At 42.5% G+C, this 18,490-nt stretch overlaps 1 protein-coding gene across 3 annotated transcripts; it reads right to left on the bottom strand.

Annotated features, from left to right (window-relative positions):
• Positions 1–4,766: 4,766 nt before the first annotated feature.
• MFAP5 (microfibril associated protein 5) lies at positions 4,767–18,490 on the bottom strand. Of its 3 annotated transcripts, XM_048216548.2 has the most exons (12): positions 18,440–18,490; positions 18,130–18,238; positions 17,699–17,838; positions 17,116–17,175; positions 16,128–16,163; positions 12,910–12,954; positions 12,551–12,583; positions 11,892–11,927; positions 9,774–9,803; positions 8,759–8,846; positions 8,091–8,164; positions 4,767–6,634 (listed from the first exon to the last, which is right to left on the bottom strand). In XM_048216548.2, the coding sequence occupies exons 4-12, from the start codon at positions 17,171–17,173 to the stop codon at positions 6,522–6,524; spliced, it is 513 nt and encodes a 170-aa protein (XP_048072505.1). In that variant the 5' UTR covers positions 17,174–17,175; positions 17,699–17,838; positions 18,130–18,238; positions 18,440–18,490; the 3' UTR covers positions 4,767–6,521. The 3 variants fall into 3 exon arrangements, with proteins under 3 accessions (XP_048072505.1, XP_026358296.1, XP_026358297.1); XM_026502511.4 differs by lacking the exons at positions 18,130–18,238; positions 18,440–18,490 and having other exon boundaries at positions 17,699–17,979; XM_026502512.4 differs by lacking the exons at positions 11,892–11,927; positions 18,130–18,238; positions 18,440–18,490 and having other exon boundaries at positions 17,699–17,911.

The following is an 18,490-nucleotide window of genomic DNA, read 5'->3' on the forward strand; positions in this document are numbered from 1 at the left end:
CCCCAGATCCTGCTCTCTTAAGATTTTGGGTGCTGGAAATTTTTAAATTTAAATTAGAAACCTTAAATTAGGGACGCCTGGGTGGCTCAGCTTGGTTGAGCGTCTGCGTTTGGCTCCGGTCCTGATCCCAGGGTCTTGGGATCCAGCCCCATGTCTGGCTCTCTGCTCTGCGGGGGAGCCTGCTACTCCCTCTACCTCTGTCTGCAGCTCCCCCTGCTTGTGCACGTGTGCTCTCTCTCCCTCCCTCTGTCAAATACATACATACATACATATCTTAAGAAAAAAAAAAGAAAAGAAACCTTAAATTAGAGAGAAACTAGTATTGGTGATATTGTATACCCTTTACACGTTTGCACACCTGTCTGCTCGGTGCCTAATCAGCAAGGGTTATCTCATTTTGTGACTAGGGAAGGAAGAGTAAACCTACTCGAACAGTTAGGGAGAAACCAATCCATCTAAGTAGAAAAAAATCTTAACTGTCACATTAAGTATATAATATTACAGGTGCTAACCCTTTTGAATACATGATCTTGTTCGTTCTCAGAACAACTCCGAAGGTAGATGTACTCTCATAAATTTACAGTCGAGCAGCTATTCACTTAGGAACACACAGCTAGTGAGTGCTGCATCAGGACTGGCCCTGAAAGAAACACGAATTCTTTTATGCTAAAATGAACAGGATGATGTAAATATATATTTTATTATACCTACAACTATGTTGCTTTGAGCGTAGGTGCCCCATGCATAGATGATATATTTTTGGCTGCTGTGTGGCAAGAAAGAAATCATTCCTGCCCTATGTCATTAGAACGTATTGTGATTCTTATGACTTGCACTTAACACATTCAATTTATGACTTATAAATTATTGTACTTTACTACTTACTGCACCGTGCCAGATCTTCCATCCCAGTTTCTGTGAGATAATGGCAACATAAGAGCATAGTCTAACATGACCAAGTTATAGGTTACCTTCCAGCAAAGTGGTTTCTCTGAATAACCAGTTGAGGAGCTGTCAGTCATGATTTTATGTGAACATTTTCGAAGTAATTTTTGTTTTCAACACCTATGGACTTTGAGGTTAACATTACACATTTTCATAAGCTTTTTATATTAATAATACTCTGTTGGGGCGCCTGGCTGGCTCAGTCAGTGGAGCATGCCACTCTTAATCTCAGGGTTGTGAGTTTGAGCCCTGCGTTGGGTGTGGAGATTACTTAAGTAAATCAAATCTTGAAATAAAACCACCCCGACATTGTTTCCCTTCCTCTGAAAATCTTATCCCTTTTTGGGAATGGATGGATAGGCATATGAATGTAATTTTATACATATGCATGTGTATGTATACATATACATGGAAGAAAACTTTGGGCAGTCCTCATTATCCTTCATTGTAACTCCTTGTGTTTGACCCTTAGGGACAGAACAACATATTAGGAAACTATATAATGACGCGGTTGATACCTCAACGCCCATCAATTCCTTCAGGGTCATTCAGGTTATTTTCCATTTAACTGTTAACTTATATTCGCTCAGAGTTTGTCTGTTCTTCTTTTTCCGGGTGAAGGGAAGAGGTGAATCTCACAAATTTAAGAGATCATCCTGAATTCAGTCCTCATGGGTCATCATGTAAATTTAATAATGTACCCCATAAAGCTACACATTTAATAGAAGAAAGGAAAAGGGAGAAGAAAGAGAAAGTTAGAGCAGGACCTCCTGGGTTAGGAAAAAACCCAGAACCTTCCTGAAAGTGATTGGACAAATTGAAAGAAAGAAAAAAAAAACCCTTATCGGCTCTTAAAAAAAAAAAAAAGAAAAAATTGAGGGTTTGAGGTGAAGTGAAGCTCGATTTGTCAACAGGAAGCTATGGGCTCTGCACCTCTATTTATATAAACAGCATTTGCTTTTTCCATCTTAGGTTCTGCCCAGAAGTTGTTGTCTGACCGCTGCTTCTGGTGCTGCTTGATTGGTTTTTAGAAAAAAAAAAAAAGAAAAAGAAAAAGAAAAAAACTGTGGCCACATGTTCCTTTCTCTACCACAGAGAACCTCAACAAGTCACTTTCCCTGATGTTTGGTTAGTGAACATGCTAAATGATACAGGATTTCAGTGTTGATCCGAGTGTTGTATTTTTAACCCCATCTTTGTCTCCCTGAGTTGATAAAACTATCGGGACAGTCCTGCCTCTCTTCAGCTGTGCTCCTGATGTCTTTCCATTCTACCCTGTAAAGTTTCAGGTCTCTCGAGAACCCTTCCCCACACTTCCCAAATTCCCTTTTCCCATGGGATCTGCGAATCCCCACCTTCCAGCGTCCTGGTCCCCTGCCCTGATGCCACCCTTTCATTACGCTCCCATCTGCTAACTCCCCTTGTCTGGAGCTCTTCCACCCTCTTTTCTGTTTCTCCTCAGATTTCTTTCTTCACTGGGTTGCAGCTGCTTCAGTACCGGAAGAAGGGTAACCTTAGAGGTTGCAAGTTGTTTGCACCTCTGCCCGGGTGTAACATAGTTGGTTTGACACACACACCTTGCTGAAGCAGAGGAGGGAGGAGCCTGTGGCTAGCAACATCCACTTCTTGATGTCATCAAAAGCAAGGCCCAGAAGTGGGGAGACCAGCTGGGTTTGCACCATCTGCCTGTGAGTCAAACGAATACTTAGAGAAAGTGTGCATGGAACTATATTTAGAGTATAGTGCACACGTGAATTTCCCATTCAAGGAGAAAGGAGAATTTTCGTAAGCATGAAATATGGAGAAAGTTAGGATCAGCTCAATTTTGGAAGAGAAAACAGGAGTAAACCTGACGGGTAGGCAGATGAAGCTGCCATCATTCAAGGTACCAGGAAGGCATTCAATCTCAAATTGCCTAAAGATATCTTTTTCTTTTTTCTTTTCTTTTTTTTTTTAAGATTTAATTTATTTATTTCAGAGTGAGGAGAGAGAGAGAGCATGAGCAGGGGAGGGGGCAGAAAGAAAGGGAGAAGCAGATTCCCCACTGAGCAGGGAGCCCAACAACTGGGGCTCTGATCCCGGGACTCCAGGATCATGACCTGAGCCACAGGTGAGCTGAAGGCAGAGGCTTAGCCACCGGAAGCCACCCAGGTGCTCCTGCCTAAAGATACTTTCACCAAATCCTTTAATTCCAAGATTAAGATGCACTGTTTGGGTTCAAATAATTATTTTTCATCAAAATACAAATTCCTCACTGAAGGGGGTTATCATTTGTGCTCACCATGAAAGGGATAGTATTAATAGCCTAAAAGAATAAAAGGTTTTCAAATCCGTTCATGGGAGAAACAGGGAATAGAAACTAGAACATCAGAAATGGGGTAAGGGTAAAAAACAAGGAGGTAAATGAAATTCTGCCAGTGGGCAAGAACACAGAGGTAAACGGGGCACCTGGGTGGCTCAGTCAGTTAAGCGTCTGCCTTCGGCTCAGGTCATGATCCCAGGGTCCTAGAATCGAGCCCTGCATCGGGCTCCCTGCTCAGCGGGGTGTCTGCTTCTCCCTCTGACCCTCACTCCTCTCGTGCTCTCTCTCAAATTATCTCACCGCCCCCCCCCCGCTAGTGCGCACACATTCTCACATGTGCTCTCTCTTTCAAATAAATAAAATCTTTTTTTAAAAAAATACAGAGGTAAAGAACAGGACTGGGGCTCCTGCATGGCTCAGACTGTTGAGCAACCCACTCTTGGTTTCAGCTCAGGTCGTGAGATGTACACCCCCCTTACTCCAGCCTAGCCCCTTGTTGGGCTCCATGTTCAGCAGGGAGTCAGCTTGGGATTCTCTCCCTCTACCCCTCCCTCCTCTCTCTCTCTCTCTCTCTCTAAAATAAATAAATATGAAAAAAAAAAAACATAAAAAACCAGGACCAAATCAACCTCCTGAAACTGACCTGGGACTGTCCTTACGGGAAGGTTGTGGAGGAAAATAAGAATTTAGAAGCATAAGAAAAGAATGGGAAGCAAGTTATAAATGCTGGTTTACACATCAGTAGTAAAAAAGGTAGAGAACGTAAGAACAATGAGATGGGAAAACACTGGAACATGATCAAGGAGAAGAGAAGCAAGAGTAAAGCATGAAGCTTTACCTAGCAAGACCGTTGGGTCCGAAGGGGGTAGAAAAGACAAAGAAATTTCTCATGAATTGAGGAATTTCCTGGAGGAGAGTAAATTGGCTGTGTTGGAGTACTGATGGCAAAATTGTGGAGTGAGAAAGGGTACAATGGAGAATAGCGGACGAGAGCAACACCAGTGCTCCTTTTACAAAGCGGGATAAAAGCATAAATTGGGGTGGGGGGGGCACCTGGGTGGTGCAGTTAAGCCTCAGACTCTTGTTTTTGGCTCTGGTCATGATCTCTGGGTTGTAAGATGGAGACCCGAGTGGGGCTCCGCACTCAGTGCAAAGTCAGCTTGAGATTCTCTCTCCCTCTGCTCCTCCCCACTGCACATGCTTTCTCTAAAAGAAATAAATCTTTAAAAAAACCCCAAAAACACAACAACGTAGAGGCCCCTGGGTGGCTCATCGGTTGAGTGACGGACTCTTGATTTCATTCAGGCCCTGATCTTGGTGTCCTGGGATCCGGTTCTGTGCTTGGCACAGAATCTGCCTGTCCCTCTCTCTCTCTGCTTCTGCCCCGTCCCCACCCCCACTCACACGCGTGCTCTCTCCCTCTCAAATAAATGAATAAATAAAATCTTTAAAAATGTAAAAAGCACAAATTCACGTCATTCTAAATATATGAGAAAAAGAAATAGATCAAAGACCATTCTTCTGAAAAGGAATTGAGAAAAATTTATTTTAAAATGTTTAATTTGCAATATGCACAAAACTGGGATTGAGGTGCTTTGTGGTGGGAATGCAGTATACAGTAGGAGGGTCCTGTTCATGGTGAGATTCTTAAATGATTCGTAGAAATTCTGTACCGATAAGATTTCTCTACAGTGGGTATAATATGCACTTAATACCTCTATATATGAGGATATATACTTTTAGAGGCTGTAGAGCAGAGATCACATGCTTTGGGTCTTTTCCTAGCATTTCTCTTTAATGAGTTGTGCAAATTCCATTAAACTAAATTGTTTCTTAACAGCAAGGGTCTCATGCTCATTTACATAGTTTTCTTCAATCGGAAATGAATCCAACCCTGCCAAACAGAGGAATTCTGAGGGTGTAACTTGCCTCAAAGTCTCCTACTTTTTAGTTGAATTTTGTGGGCTTCTTTGGAAAGTTACTAAGTTATTCAGATAGAAGGATCTATAGTATGTAATTGGTAACTTACAATGGGATTTTTTTCTATGATGTTGTGGACTGCTGTCTTAATATATTTCTCCCCTTATGAAGCAGACATGCTGGTTATGAATTAGACTGCATCTAGGCTTCAAGAAATTCAAATAATGCATTTAAATCTTGAGAATCACAAATGAAAAGATACCTTAGAACCAGCATAAATTTACGTTGTGTTAAAGATGGGAAATTTAACCTGGTTTACTGGTTTACCTGGTTACTGCTAGAAGAACCAGGATAAGAATGTAGGTTGTCTGAATATTGTGTGTCTTTTACTCTTTCTTATAAACCATTAGGTAAACTTGATCTGCCTGTTAAAATTTAGGTCTCAATGCCCTTCTGACCTGACCAAATCAGGTTCTTCCAGAGTCTATTTGCATAGTAATCTCTACAAATTTTGTTTAGTGATGAGGATGAAAAGAAGCACTGACAAGTCAAGGAAACTCAGACCAATGGTACGGTTTCCCATTACATTGTCTAATTTGCGAGAGTGGGCTAACCCCTATATGACCAAAAATAAGTAAACAGGACTTTGTACCCCTACTTGCCAATTAGACAACTGCATGAAAAAGTGAATAAGGAACCACGAGTCCCAATTCCATATGTAGCCTACTCCTCTCGCTTTATCCTTGACCTCTGAACTTAGCAGACCTCATCTTGGGTCTTTATATGTTGCCAGTAGGATTGTGTAACTCTTGGTGCTGGAGAATTCTCTAGGACTACAAAAAGTTACCGTGACTCTTAAAGAAGACTTGAGCAGGCAAATCCAGCAAAATAGTTAAAATAAGAGTAAAGAGGAGTATGTAAATGAATGAGGCGTTAATCTAGGAGACTCTTGAAAATCAAATAAATGGAGTTCTATGGCTAGCCAAAATGGACAGCAACAGCTTCTTCCATCCTAAGATCTATTTCAGACAGATTTGTTAGTAAATATTAGCCTAAAGGTGATTTTCCTTTGAAATTGTATGTAGAATGTTTGCATACAAGCCACATGGTTATCATTAATCTACGTCTGTGATACTGAGAAGCAGCAAACCCATGCAATAATATAGACTTTATGTTACCAGTCGTGGTGAAAAATCAGGGAGTGGAGGCAAAAGCTAGACACTGCAAAGGGATTGGTTTAAGAAATACTAATGTCTATGGGTTAGCGGACGAGAGTTGGACAAGAAGGAGTTCCCTCTTGCTAGAGCATTCTCTTCCTCCCACCCACACATTCTTCTTTCCTCTTCCTTGATGATCACAGACCACTGGGTCTCTGCAAATTCACATTTTCACAGGGAGGAAGTCGGAAGTAGTTGGAGCGACGGAGTCGCCTTGGGGGTAAACCGGCCATCTGACGGCAAAGTTCGTCTAGAAGAGAAGCAGAGCATGATGGGGGGGCAGTACAAAAAGATAACAAGAGCTCCTGTTTTAAGAGAAAGAGAAGACTGTAGGGTGCGTAGTGAAAGTTTGAAGAGAAGTAGATCTGGGCTAGAACCCCAGATGGGCAACTTACTGGTTATTTATTACTTACTAGAAAGTTTCCTAACTTTGCTGAACCTCGCTATCCCTTCCAGTATAATAAGCATGAAATACCTGCCTCAATAGTATAGCTGTGAGTATTAAAATGAAATAATGTATGCAAAGTACCCAGCACAGGTGGCCAGTAAATTTTAGCTTCCTCTGTATACCTAGCTCCCAATTCTTATAATCATGGATTTATTAATAGCAAAAAAAAATGAGTTTCAATTATTCACTATATATTTAAGTGTTTACTGTGTGCAAATAGCTCATTTTAGTAAGTCCCCTGAGACATCTGAAAGTGCCTAGAGTCCCAAACACTCATCCTCAGTCTCAAGGTGCTTCCCTTGCAGGTGGCTTGCACAAGGCCTATGGGGGCAAGTAGCAAGTTTCCTTCTGCGAAGTTAACTACAGCTCTTACTCAGGAGCTCAGTGCAAGATGGGCTGCTGAGTCAGAAGGGGCTTTGTCTGTGGTGCCTTCACCAACCACACTTATCGTTTGGGGCTGGCCATAGGGAAGGTGACAAGTATCTTTGTTCCCACAATGCACGGTTTATAACCACACACTTTGGACCCTTGTAATCGTCTTTATAAAGTTTTTCTACCCTCATTTACTTCTAAATTTTCACAATAAGTAATGTAAATGGTTCCTGGAATTGGTAGACTGGTTAAAATGTTGCCAGCTTCTTAATGTCCGGGCTGGTTTTTTATTTACTTAGAGGCCCTCTACAAACATCAGTGTCTCCAAATTAGTGGAGTTTTTTCCTTTTCTTTTCTTTTCTTTTCTTTTCCTTCTTTTTTTTTTTTTTTACAGAGTGTTTCTTTATGAACATGGCTGCCGACTATTAGTCTGTTATTTGTAATGGCTGCCTTGGCCTTTTTTAAAAAGTTTTCATTTTTTTCCCTAGTAATCTCAATACCCAACGAGTGGCTCAAACTCCTGACCCCAAGATCAAGAGTTTCATGCTCCCCAGACTGAGCCAGCCAGGTACCCCTGACTTGCCCCTTTCACCTAGAACCCCGGTGAATTTCAAAGCAGCTAGAGCTTCAGAAAGCTCTGTGTATAGCAGAGGTTGGGGGTTACAACCTAGCTGGAAAGAGCCCCAAGCGTACTTTTCTTACATTGAAGCATACTTCTTCACTTAGATTGCGTATTTAGCGTAACTTGGTGGAGCAGGGATTGATGGGGTTAAGGAGGTGGCCTAAAGCCCTCCTCAGAAGCCAGATCCTGGATCCATTAGGACGGTGTTTCTACTCACCTCTCTCATAACTGCCCCTCCCCACTAAAACCCAGACGACATCTTACCTTTCATAACTTCGTGTTCTTTACAGACAAGACGAGAGCAGATCTCATTGTTGATGATGTACATACGTCGTAAACTGCCGTAGTCCCAGGAACATGGTTAAGGAAGGAGATGGAAAAAAGCACTGGGAGGGAGAACTAGCTTAGGCCAAAGGTGCCTGCTCAACTCCTGTATCCCCCACTCTCCCTGTCTGTGTTCCTTTTCTCTGAATTTCCTTGATTATTGTGGACTGCTTCAATCCCTCCCAGAGGAGTGCGAGGGATGGAGTGGTATTAATTATTCTCCTTAGTGATACCTCGTGCACTCTACCTAGAGTCAAGTTTAATATTCCTCCCTGCTATTTTCTACCTTTAGAGTTGGATCTTTCGCTTCAGCCTTTTTCTATGAGGTAATAGACTCACTGTACCAGTATGTCTCTCATGACTATCCTTTCCCCAGCCTTCATCCCACTTGCCTTCTAGCATCGAGTCTTACTGGTCAGTGTGTTCTCCATATACCTTGGTTCTGACTCCAGGTTCTATCTGGCACCAGCAGGAAGAGCTAGGAGGATCATGTTAAGAACTTCGGTGCCACCAAAAACCGAAGTCCCATCGTGGGTGCTCATGAAACAGTTACTGATGTGGAAACACTACCGTGGATGATGTTTTCTGCATATTCTGGGATCCCTTACCTTGTGAAACATAACTGATGAATGCATTGCTTGACTGGCCGATGCACAGAGTAGAGTCTCGTGCAAGCAAATTTTTCATCCCGGCAATCTGAAGAAGTCCAACACAGAAAACAGGGATAAACAAAGGATTCAAGAGATGAAGAAGGTAGGGGCACCTGGGTGGCACAGCGGTTGGGCGTCTGCCTTCGGCTCAGGGCGTGATCCCGGCGTTATGGGATCGAGCCCCACATCAGGCTCCTCCGCTATGAGCCTGCTTCTTTCTCTCCCACTCCCCCTGCTTGTGTTCCCTCTCTCGCTGGCTGTCTCTATCTCTGTCAAATAAATAAATAAAATCTTAAAAAAAAAAAAAAGAGAGATGAAGAAGGTAGATAGAATGGGGAAAAAATACAAAGTAGTCTCTACACAGAATCATTGCAAGTTGGGGAATGCCCTCCCTGCTCACCAAAAGAGAACAGTAGGAAATTGGCTGAAATAAAAGTTAGGTGCTTTCCTACCTGGAAGCAGAAGTAGATAAAATAATCTCTGAGGGTTCTTCTAGGAAAGTCTTTCTAGGGTTATCCAGGTGGCCATATAAAATATAAAATTGAGATGCTTTTAACCCCATTCTAAAGAATTAGAATTCTAGGTGGGTCACAGTTTCTGGTTTAGTAGTTTCCAATCCTAGATGCACATCAGAATCATCAGTACAATAGAGCAACTTTGGCCATGACAACTAGAGTAATACTGAGTCCTTGCATCACTTCCCAACTCACTAACCCCCACAGAAAGTCCAAAGGTAGTTTAGGAAGAGGACCGTTTCAGGACCACGCATCTTTTCCCCATGAGCTTGAGGATAGGAGCTCAAAAAAAAAAAAAAAAAAAAAAAAGGAGTGTAAGAATGAATGGCACTAAAAATATTGTTTGAGAAAGAACTGGAAGCAAACTAGAAGGTATACCAAGTCTCCTCCAAAGAACAGGGAGCTATGAGTCCCCAAGAAGAAAGCTGAAGAACAAGACATGCAAATGGCATTCATACCTGTTGTGGTGTTTTTATCAGTAGGAGAAGCTGGAAGGCAGAAATTGTACTCAGTTATTACCAGTTCTAGTAGTCGCTACTTCTGCAACTGTCATGTTGCCTCACTTACAAATAAAACAAATGAGTTGATGATGCTTTTAGCAACTTCTAACAGAAAACCCACAATGGGCAGTTAGTTGTGTTCCACAGAATTGGAGAGGTTTAGAAGTTAGGATGGCAAATATGATTTTGCCTTTCTCCTCTTCTAGAATTGAAAAATTGATTTTCATTGTGCGTATCTTTGTTTTGTTGATAAGAGGCAAATTTAGTAGGGACACGAGGCAAGGAGCCATATGCCCAGAAAAGCTTCATCCTACAGCTAAGGAGAGAAAAGACTGTTATCCCGCAGAAGCTCTTACTCATAAAAGAAAATTTCTTCTCTGTAAATCAAATACATCACCATGGGCTCTTAGATAAAAGTTATTCAGCAAATAGCAAAGGTCACAGCCATAGCCAAACCTAACCCAAGGTCAAGTTAAGTATGGGCCTTACTTGTACAATGAATAGTAAGTCAAGGAGTAAGATGAGTCTTGGGAAGACACTACCCGTGGGAGTTATGTGTCAAAATGCCATTGGAAGAGTTGCTGATTGGGGAACCTGGTGGCTTAGTAGGTTAAGCGTCTGCCTTTGGCTCAGGTCATGATCCTGGGGTCCTGGGATCGAGCCCTGCATTGGGCTCCCTGCTCAGAGAGGAGTCTGCTTTTCTCTCTACCTTTCCCCCCTGCTCGTGATCTCATTCTCTCTCTCTCAAATAAATCTTAAAAAATAAATAAATAAATAAATAAATAAAAAGGAAGAGTTGCTGATAGATAGAATGCTATGGGAAATACGCTAGGTGATCTCATCTATCCCCTGGTTTCAATTGTAGGCTTACATGCTGAGCATTCTCAAACTTCTACTTCCAGCCCAGATCTCTTCTAAGCTCTAGACCTATAAAGCCACCTGCCATTTTATGGAAGAGTTTGTAGATTTTTCAAAGATCCTTCAAATCTGACATATCTTATACTGTCCTACCTTTCCCTTCACCAATTCAAATTGTTCTTCAGTGAATGAATGGTTCCACCATGTACCCAACAGGACACTGGACATCACCTCAAGAGTCCCCTCTCATGGCTCACACTTAATTCTCCCTACCTTCACCTCAGTGAGTTCAGGCCACCATCTTTTATTGGGACTAATGCAATAGCATCCTGGCTGGATTTCCAATTCACAAATCTGATGGGGACCTTTCTTTGTCTAAACTATTCTGATGGGTTTTTATTTCCATTCTAAGCCTTCACGCATAGTGTTTTCTTTACCCAAAAGCTCTTCTCCCTATTTACTTGATTCACTTCTGCTTGTCCTTTGAGAAGCAACTTAGTCACTGTGCCCTGTATAGAAGCCTTTCCTAACCTCCAGCACTGAAGATACTCAAGGACTCTTTAGTCTTCCATAGCTTTTGCTTATCCTGATTATGGCATCTTGTGAAACTGAATAAAATTATCTCTTTGTTTATCTTGTGTATTAGACAAAAAATATTGAGTAAAAGGAAATCGGTTTTGTTCACCTTTATATTCCTGGCACTAAGTAGTAGGTTTTCAGTAACTATTTCTTTAAAATAATCTACCACTTGTTTCTTGTAGATTTTGCCCAAATCATTTAAAAAAACACCTCCGTGTCCTCAGTGTGCCTAGCTCTCTTTTGTGTTCACGTCATCGAACATACTGTTCCCTCTTTGACTGCCTGGCTGGCTCCAATTCTTCTTTCAAGAATCGGTTCAACCATTACTTCTAGGAAGTTTCCTAGCTTCCCAGACATTGATCTGTTTATGTATTTGTCTTGCCTTTACCCACCCATGCTTGGAAACTTTGCGGGAAAGTTTCACAATTGGTATTTTGTACATCAAACATCCAGCACAGTCCCTGCTTTTAAGGGATCAAAAATACCATGAATTTAAATTGAACTGTTGGAAGAATGTGGTACATAAACTGTAGTCCTGTCTATTTTGAGTCCTTCGCCAGCTGTACTGCCTTCCATAATGGGCTCTGGGGAAAGCCCAGAATGGCCCCAGTGGCCCTGGGATCCCAGATCTGAACTCACCCAGGTCATCTGTGGAAGGCTCGATATCGGCCAGAACTGAAAAGGCACAAAACAGCAGGTGTGAGGAGGGCTTTGAACTGGCAAGGGGGGACGGCAGAGGAGAAAAAGGAAGAATGGAGGGGCGCCTGGGCAGCTCAGTCCGTTAAGCAGTTAAGCATCTGACTCTTGGTTTCGGCTCAGGTCATGATCTTGGGGTCTTGAGATCAAACCCCGGGCAGGCTCTGCACTGGGCCTGAAGCCTGCTTCAGATTCGCTCTCTGTCCCTCCCATCCCCCCTAAAAAACAACAACAAAAAAAAAAAAATTGAGAAAGAGAGAGAATGGAGATATCAGGGCAAAGTCAAGGCTATGGCTGGGTTTATGTATTATATCCAAGGGAATAGAGCTAATTGAATAATTGTGAATTTTTTTAAAGAGTATTTGGCCTACTGACATTATACTGTATTATACATGCCCTGTTTCAGCTATTCATCCACTTTGTCTCGTCTTCTTAGAGAACTGGGGACTCTCTTTCCTTTTATCCCACTGTCACTGAACAAAACACCCCCAATCCCTCTATCCCTTTCTTAAATAAAAATACGGGATTAATTCAAAAGCTGGAATAAATATCGTGGATATTAACAAGAATCATGCCATTTAAAAAGCAGTAATAAAGCTTACCTGTTTCATCTGTAGAGGGCTCATTCACCAGATCTGCAAAGATACAGCACAGGGAATAAAAAAACACGGGCAGGGAAAAGTGGGAAAGGGAAGCCGGATAAAGGGATGATCTAAAAGGAGGCAAGAAAGGTTGAAGTGAAAGGACATGGCCTCTTGGGCTCATGTAGGGGACTGTCACAGAAGGAAATAGAAAAGATGGGACATGTTCACAGCATCGGTGGTATCTGAGACGGACACTAGGGTCTGCATGAGCTCAGAGTGTCCACTAACCTCTTTTCTACTCCTCATTTATCTTTGTACAGACATCACCCTCAATCCTTCTATTTCCAGTATGAAAACAAAGAAAAAAGGTAGCTTACTAGGATCTTCCGTGAATGTTTCTGAAGTCACTGGAGTCACATCATCTGAATAAACAAAAAAGGAAATATTAATTTTTTTTTAAAGATTTTAAAGAGAGGGAACACAAGCAGGGGGAGTGGGAGAGGAAGAAGCAGGCTCATAGAGGAAGAGCCTGACGTGGGGCTCGATCCCATAACGCCGGGATCACGCCCTGAGCCGAAGGCAGACGCTTAACCGCTGTGCCACCCAGGCGCCCCTTGGAAATATTAATTTTTTTAATTAAAAAATTTTTTATAGAGATTTAATTTATTCATTTGAGAGAGAGAAAACATGAGCAGGGGGAGGGGCAGAGGGAGAGGGAGAAGCGGACTCCTTGCTGAGCAGGGAGCCTCTGCCTGGGGCTCGATCCCAGCACCCTGGGACCATGACCTGAGCTGAAGGCAGATGCTTAACGAATTGAGCCACCCAGGCCGAGAAAAGAGTTTTTGAGCATTCTCTGTCCTCCTCCCATTCTTGCACTCCAAGTAAGTGAAACCTGTCTAGCACAGTTGTCAACACATAACGAGTATGCCACGTTTTTCATTGTTTGCTTCCCAACTAGAGTCCTTTCCCCCATAACCCAAACAAATGTCACGGTTTCCCACTTCCATGAATATACCCGTACAGTCCTAGCCTAGAATATCCTTTTCCCTTTGTCTCCTTTATCTACATGCTCATCAGATAAGCCTCCCCAGGCATCCCCTTTCTCAGTTAGACTTTTAAGTTTAAGAATAGAAGAATAACTTTTCATTGTCCTACCAGATAATAATGTAATAGCTAATTTGGGTTTACTATGTGCCAGGCACCATTTAAATCTGTTTCTGCAGATGATAAAATTGAGCACCAGACAAGTAAACAATTTACTCAAGATCATACAGCTTATTACAAGCACAATGGATTGATGACCTCTTTGCAATACTTATTTTAAGTGAAAATTGCCTTACCCAAAGACACTGATTTCGATAATTACAGGTTTGAAATAATTGGACATCAGTTTGCTGGTATGCTTACAGACAGGGGTGTTCACCAAAGGCGATGTTGATGATTTTCTGCTGCTCAGTGAGAAGTGAGGTGAGAAGAGGGGAGGGGATGTTTGTAGAGAATACCTTGCAGTTGATCGTTGGAAAGTAAAGACAGGTCTTAGGGTGGAATCTATTAGGATACACTTAGAAAACCATATCTGAAACTATAACAGCACTACCTAAAACAAATTGTCTCAACTTTAAAAAGCAAAATAACACAATGTGAACATCCAAATATTTAATAAATATCCCATCTGTAATTATCCTTTATTGTAGATGACTTATCGTCATAATCTGGTTTGCCCAGCAGGGGTCAGCAAATTCAGTTTGCTTTGACTTCTTTCCTAAACTTCATCGACTAAATGCCATGTTTAGTCTGGAGAAAATATCATTTTTATAAAGCATGTCAGAGCTATTGATCATTGTGGCAGAGGCAAAACTCAAATAATACATTCTGAAGCAATTTCCCTTCCTAACTGCTTACATCATCCTCTTTTTAAAAAAAAATTCCAGGTAGAAAGTCATCAGAACTGACAAAAGAGTCTTTTTATAGTTAACACTCAGCATTAGCTTTCGTATTTCAGGAGACATTTTGGTAAGAGAAATCCAAGTCTGTTCCAGTCCCCCAGGACATCTGAAAAACCACTAGCCCGAGTCATTCCAAAAACCGTTAAGAGGAAAGTGGAACCTCTCCAGGGTGTAGCCCAGTGCCGCCTGTTCCCTTCCTCTCTAGCTGCATTCCAGTCCAGCCACTCACAGAAATATAAGTGAACCAGTGCGAGAGCAGAGGGGTTGACAGTGAGTCCCTGCTGTCACCTCAGAATTTCTGGACAGAGTACTTGTTTTTGGTATATTTCTCAGATTATCCACCTTTTCCGTGAGCTACCACCCCCGTATAAATGCTTATCTAGAATTTGTGTTCTCTGAAAAGAAATCTTAACTAGGCAGTTTTTTTAAAGGATTTTATTTATTAGCGTGCACGTGAGAGAGAGAGAGAGAGAGCCTGTGCACAAGGGGGAGCCAGGGGGACAGAGGGAGAAGCAGGCTCCCCTGCTGAGCAGAGAGCCCCATGCAGGGCTCTGTTCCAGGACCCCGGGTATCATGACCTGAGCCAAAGGCAGACGCCCCTTAAGTAGGCATTTTTAGTCCCATATTTCTGTTAGGAAAGCATCCCAAACTTGTAGACAAGGACTAGACCTTAACCCCAGAGAAACAAATGCAAAAAATTATTTGGATAATGCTGAACTCTGATGTAGGTTCAGAAAGTTTGGGATTCAGACCTCTTTACCCACAGCAGATAAAAAAGTTGTTTCTATATTTTTATCTTTTTGTGCCAGGATGCACAGGAAGAAATTATACGGTGCCCCAATGCACACATAGAAAATTGAAACAAGTTTAATGAGATAATGCTTTACTCTTGCAGTGTTCTTGCAATGTACTCCCTTTTTATTTTCATCTGTACTAATTCATTAAAAATTACCCATTGTGATCTGCTAATTCGATTTTATGGTCCATTAATGGGTTACATACTGCTGTGCTCTCAAGGGTTGGGAAAAGTAAGAGATAAATTATAATAATGTTGAATGTCCGGAGGCAGAGTGGAGATGTTTGATTGGAGTTTCCATCATCGAACTGAAGGAAGTGGCCACTTGGAAGCCAAAACTTTTGGGTTCTGTCCATTAGTACCAGAATTTCGCTGTAGTACTGAGATGACTTTTTATTCTGTCTGCATGTTAGCTTCTCTGTTGTTACATGGGTAGGAAAAAGCTGTTAGGATTAGTGGCATTTTCTGAGTGAGATAAGAGCTGTATATAGGTAAGTGGAAACAAGAGTTGGGCGTAGAGGAGGTTTGGGGTAGGGTATTTCAGTTGTTTAAAAAAAAAAGGTTTTATGAACAGGATAATAGGATCATGGAAACTGGTGAGTTAGAGCCTATTGTCCACACTTTGGCCAGGTGTCTCCGTTACATTAGAAGTTCTTTAACTCTGACCATTCATCTGCACTATCTTGATTACCCCAGCAGACAGGGTGCCTCACTGTCTCAGTTGGAAGATCGTAGGACTCTTGAATCACGGGGTCTTGAGTTCGAGCCCCATTGGGGGTAGAGATTACTTAAATATATATTAAAAAAACACACACACACACACAGAGGAGCCCAGATTCAAAGGTTAACCTACCTCCTCGTTGACCACCGACTCCTAGCGGTGTCCAGTCTGTACCAAAGGACAGAGGAAAGGGGTAAATGACTCCAGCTCTACACCCCATAAAGCTTTTATAAGATGAACCAGAAAATGATGGGGAAATGGTTGTACTTTATTTTCCTGTATTGTATTTCTATATAGTTCAATACAAAATTACTTAGACCATTAGTGCTGATGTGGAAACACTCAAGAAAAATACGTTCCTGAAAATAAAGCCCTGCTTTGCCAAGCCCTGACTTGGGATGCCCTCTTGCCCTCATTCCCTAGCAGGAGTGGGGTCCTGTTCGGCAGTTGGGGCCAACAGCCTTCTAATGTGTCCTGTCCTAATTCCATAGCCGTCGTACTAGCTACACTATGAGTAAGGCACAAAATGATTTTCTCACGGTGTGTATCTGGCAGAATGAGAAACTAGAGCAGGATTTCTTCGAAGTCCCAAGATTCAGTTTCCGTGGCCAGTCTTTCAGCTCCGTTCTGTGAAATCTGTGATGGCTTTTCTTTAGTGTATAGCTTGGTGCATGTTCGTGCGTGTGAACACATTTATGTGTGTGAGGGAGCTAGTGCGGGTTAGGTGTGAGGGTGTGTACCCTTCACTAATTGTATTTGGTCCAGTTTCTTATTAGCTGTGTCCGTATGTTTGAGAATGCATTTGTCTATCAGCTTCTTTTTCCTCTGTCTACTTGGACATTTATGTGTGTCTGACCCTCTTTTTGGGTTAAAAGGCATTTGTGTGGATCTTAATATTCATAACTCTCAGGATACTTCCTTCTAAGTCTGAGGTCATCTCTGGTCTCATCCCAGCCCTTGCTTTTCAGTCTGTCCCTTTCTTTAATAGCGCTTCTAGAACTCAGTAGCAAGCACCTCTGTTTCACCATCCCCCCTTCACCATGCCGCGCTCTAATGTACCCCTCCACATGCACCCAGGACCTGGCATTGTAGGGAGAAAAGATTAAAGGTAGGGACTCACCAGAGGGGATGATGAGTGCGGTGAGAAACAGCAGCACCTTGGGTCCCAAGAGCAGCATATCTAACGGGGGTGTTGGGAGAGTAGAGGCTGTGATGCTCGGAGCACATCGGCATTTGAAGTCCAGGTAAGGCTACCTGTAGGGCCTCTGACTCTGACTGCCCAGGGCTTTTCCTGGTCCCCTGTGTGATGCCAGCCCTTTCTCTCTTTTCTTTCACCCAACATTTATTTCGCCTTCAAATTTTCTTCTTTGATCACTTACCGTTATTCTCATTCTCATTCCTTTTTTCTGCCAAGTCAGAGGAAACTATATATTCTAAATGGTGCATGTTTGCCCCTATTCTGTGGCCACTTTCACCCCCAGTGTCTAATCTTCCTTTTTGATATCTGTGGCTTTTTAATATCATCTGCTTATCTTGGTGTCTTGTCTCTCGAATTCCATGGATAAATCGATATTCACTCAATTCTAAGTCAGTGACATTTCCCATTGCCCCCCTACAACCTTTCAGTTTCAACACACACACACACACACACACACACACACACACACCCTCTGTTTAGGGTTTTGTACAATCAAACAACTCACTGTGTATTTTTCCTCTGCTCTTTCCACCGAGTCCTTTGGCTGCCGAATGTGTCTCTCTCCTTCTCACGCTGTTTCTACTTTGGCTGGAGAATAAGATGAACAGGGCCACTCCCTGGGAAGGACTTCAAATTTGGCCTACTCTGAAACAATGAGATGAGGGAGAGCGAGGGAGAGAGAGAGAGAGAGAGAGAGAGAGAGAAAGCCAGGCTAGAGGAGTGTGATGAGGCGGGAATGAGAAGGGGGCTGGGGATTTGCAGCCACTCCACACCCTCATTCCAAAGGTTATGACCACACCAGTGAGTGATACTGCTGTTCCCTAGGAAGCCTGGCTCCCGCTCCCAAACGCCTTTCTTCCAGAGCTTCTTTTCCCTCCTGCAACCTGGCCCCAGCCCCCGGTCCCCAGGCACCCTCTACCTTGGGTTCCTTCTTACCTAGAGAGCTCCATCTCATCTTTGGACAGTCTGCCCCTTCTCTGGCCATCTTCCGTGTTTGAATCATTCCTCTATCTTCCTGTCTTAGTTTCTTTTTCCACATTCATCTCTTCAACAACAACAAATTCCTTTATGTCCCTGTATCTCTCTCTCTCTTTTTTCCTCTTTCTTGACCCACACATTCAAGAATGTGGTTCCCCCCCCCTTCCCCAGGAATCCTATTTATTCCATATTCAAACATACAGAGATACCACATGAGTTTCATCCAAGAGGAGGGTTGGCAGTTAGGAAAAGTTGTAAAATACAGTACCCTCTGAATCCTTTTGAAATGCGGAAGGGCTCTGTGAGAAGACCTGTCAGC

The sequence above is a fragment of the Ursus arctos genome, unplaced genomic scaffold, assembly GCF_023065955.2.
Source record: "Ursus arctos isolate Adak ecotype North America unplaced genomic scaffold, UrsArc2.0 scaffold_26, whole genome shotgun sequence".
Taxonomy (NCBI): Eukaryota; Metazoa; Chordata; class Mammalia; order Carnivora; family Ursidae; genus Ursus; species Ursus arctos.

Excerpts from the sequence above, each read along its gene's own strand:
- MFAP5 (XM_048216548.2), bottom strand. The coding sequence starts at position 17,173 with ATGCTGCTCTTGGGACCCAAGGTGCTGCTGTTTCTCACCGCACTCATC. Across the intron at positions 12,584-12,909 it reads AACATTCACGGAAGATCCTA|ATCTGGTGAATGAGCCCTCT; the intron begins GTAAGCTACCTT and ends GTATCTTTGCAG. Across the intron at positions 8,165-8,758 it reads CATCAGTTATGTTTCACAAG|TTTACGACGTATGTACATCA; the intron begins GTAAGGGATCCC and ends GGACTACGGCAG.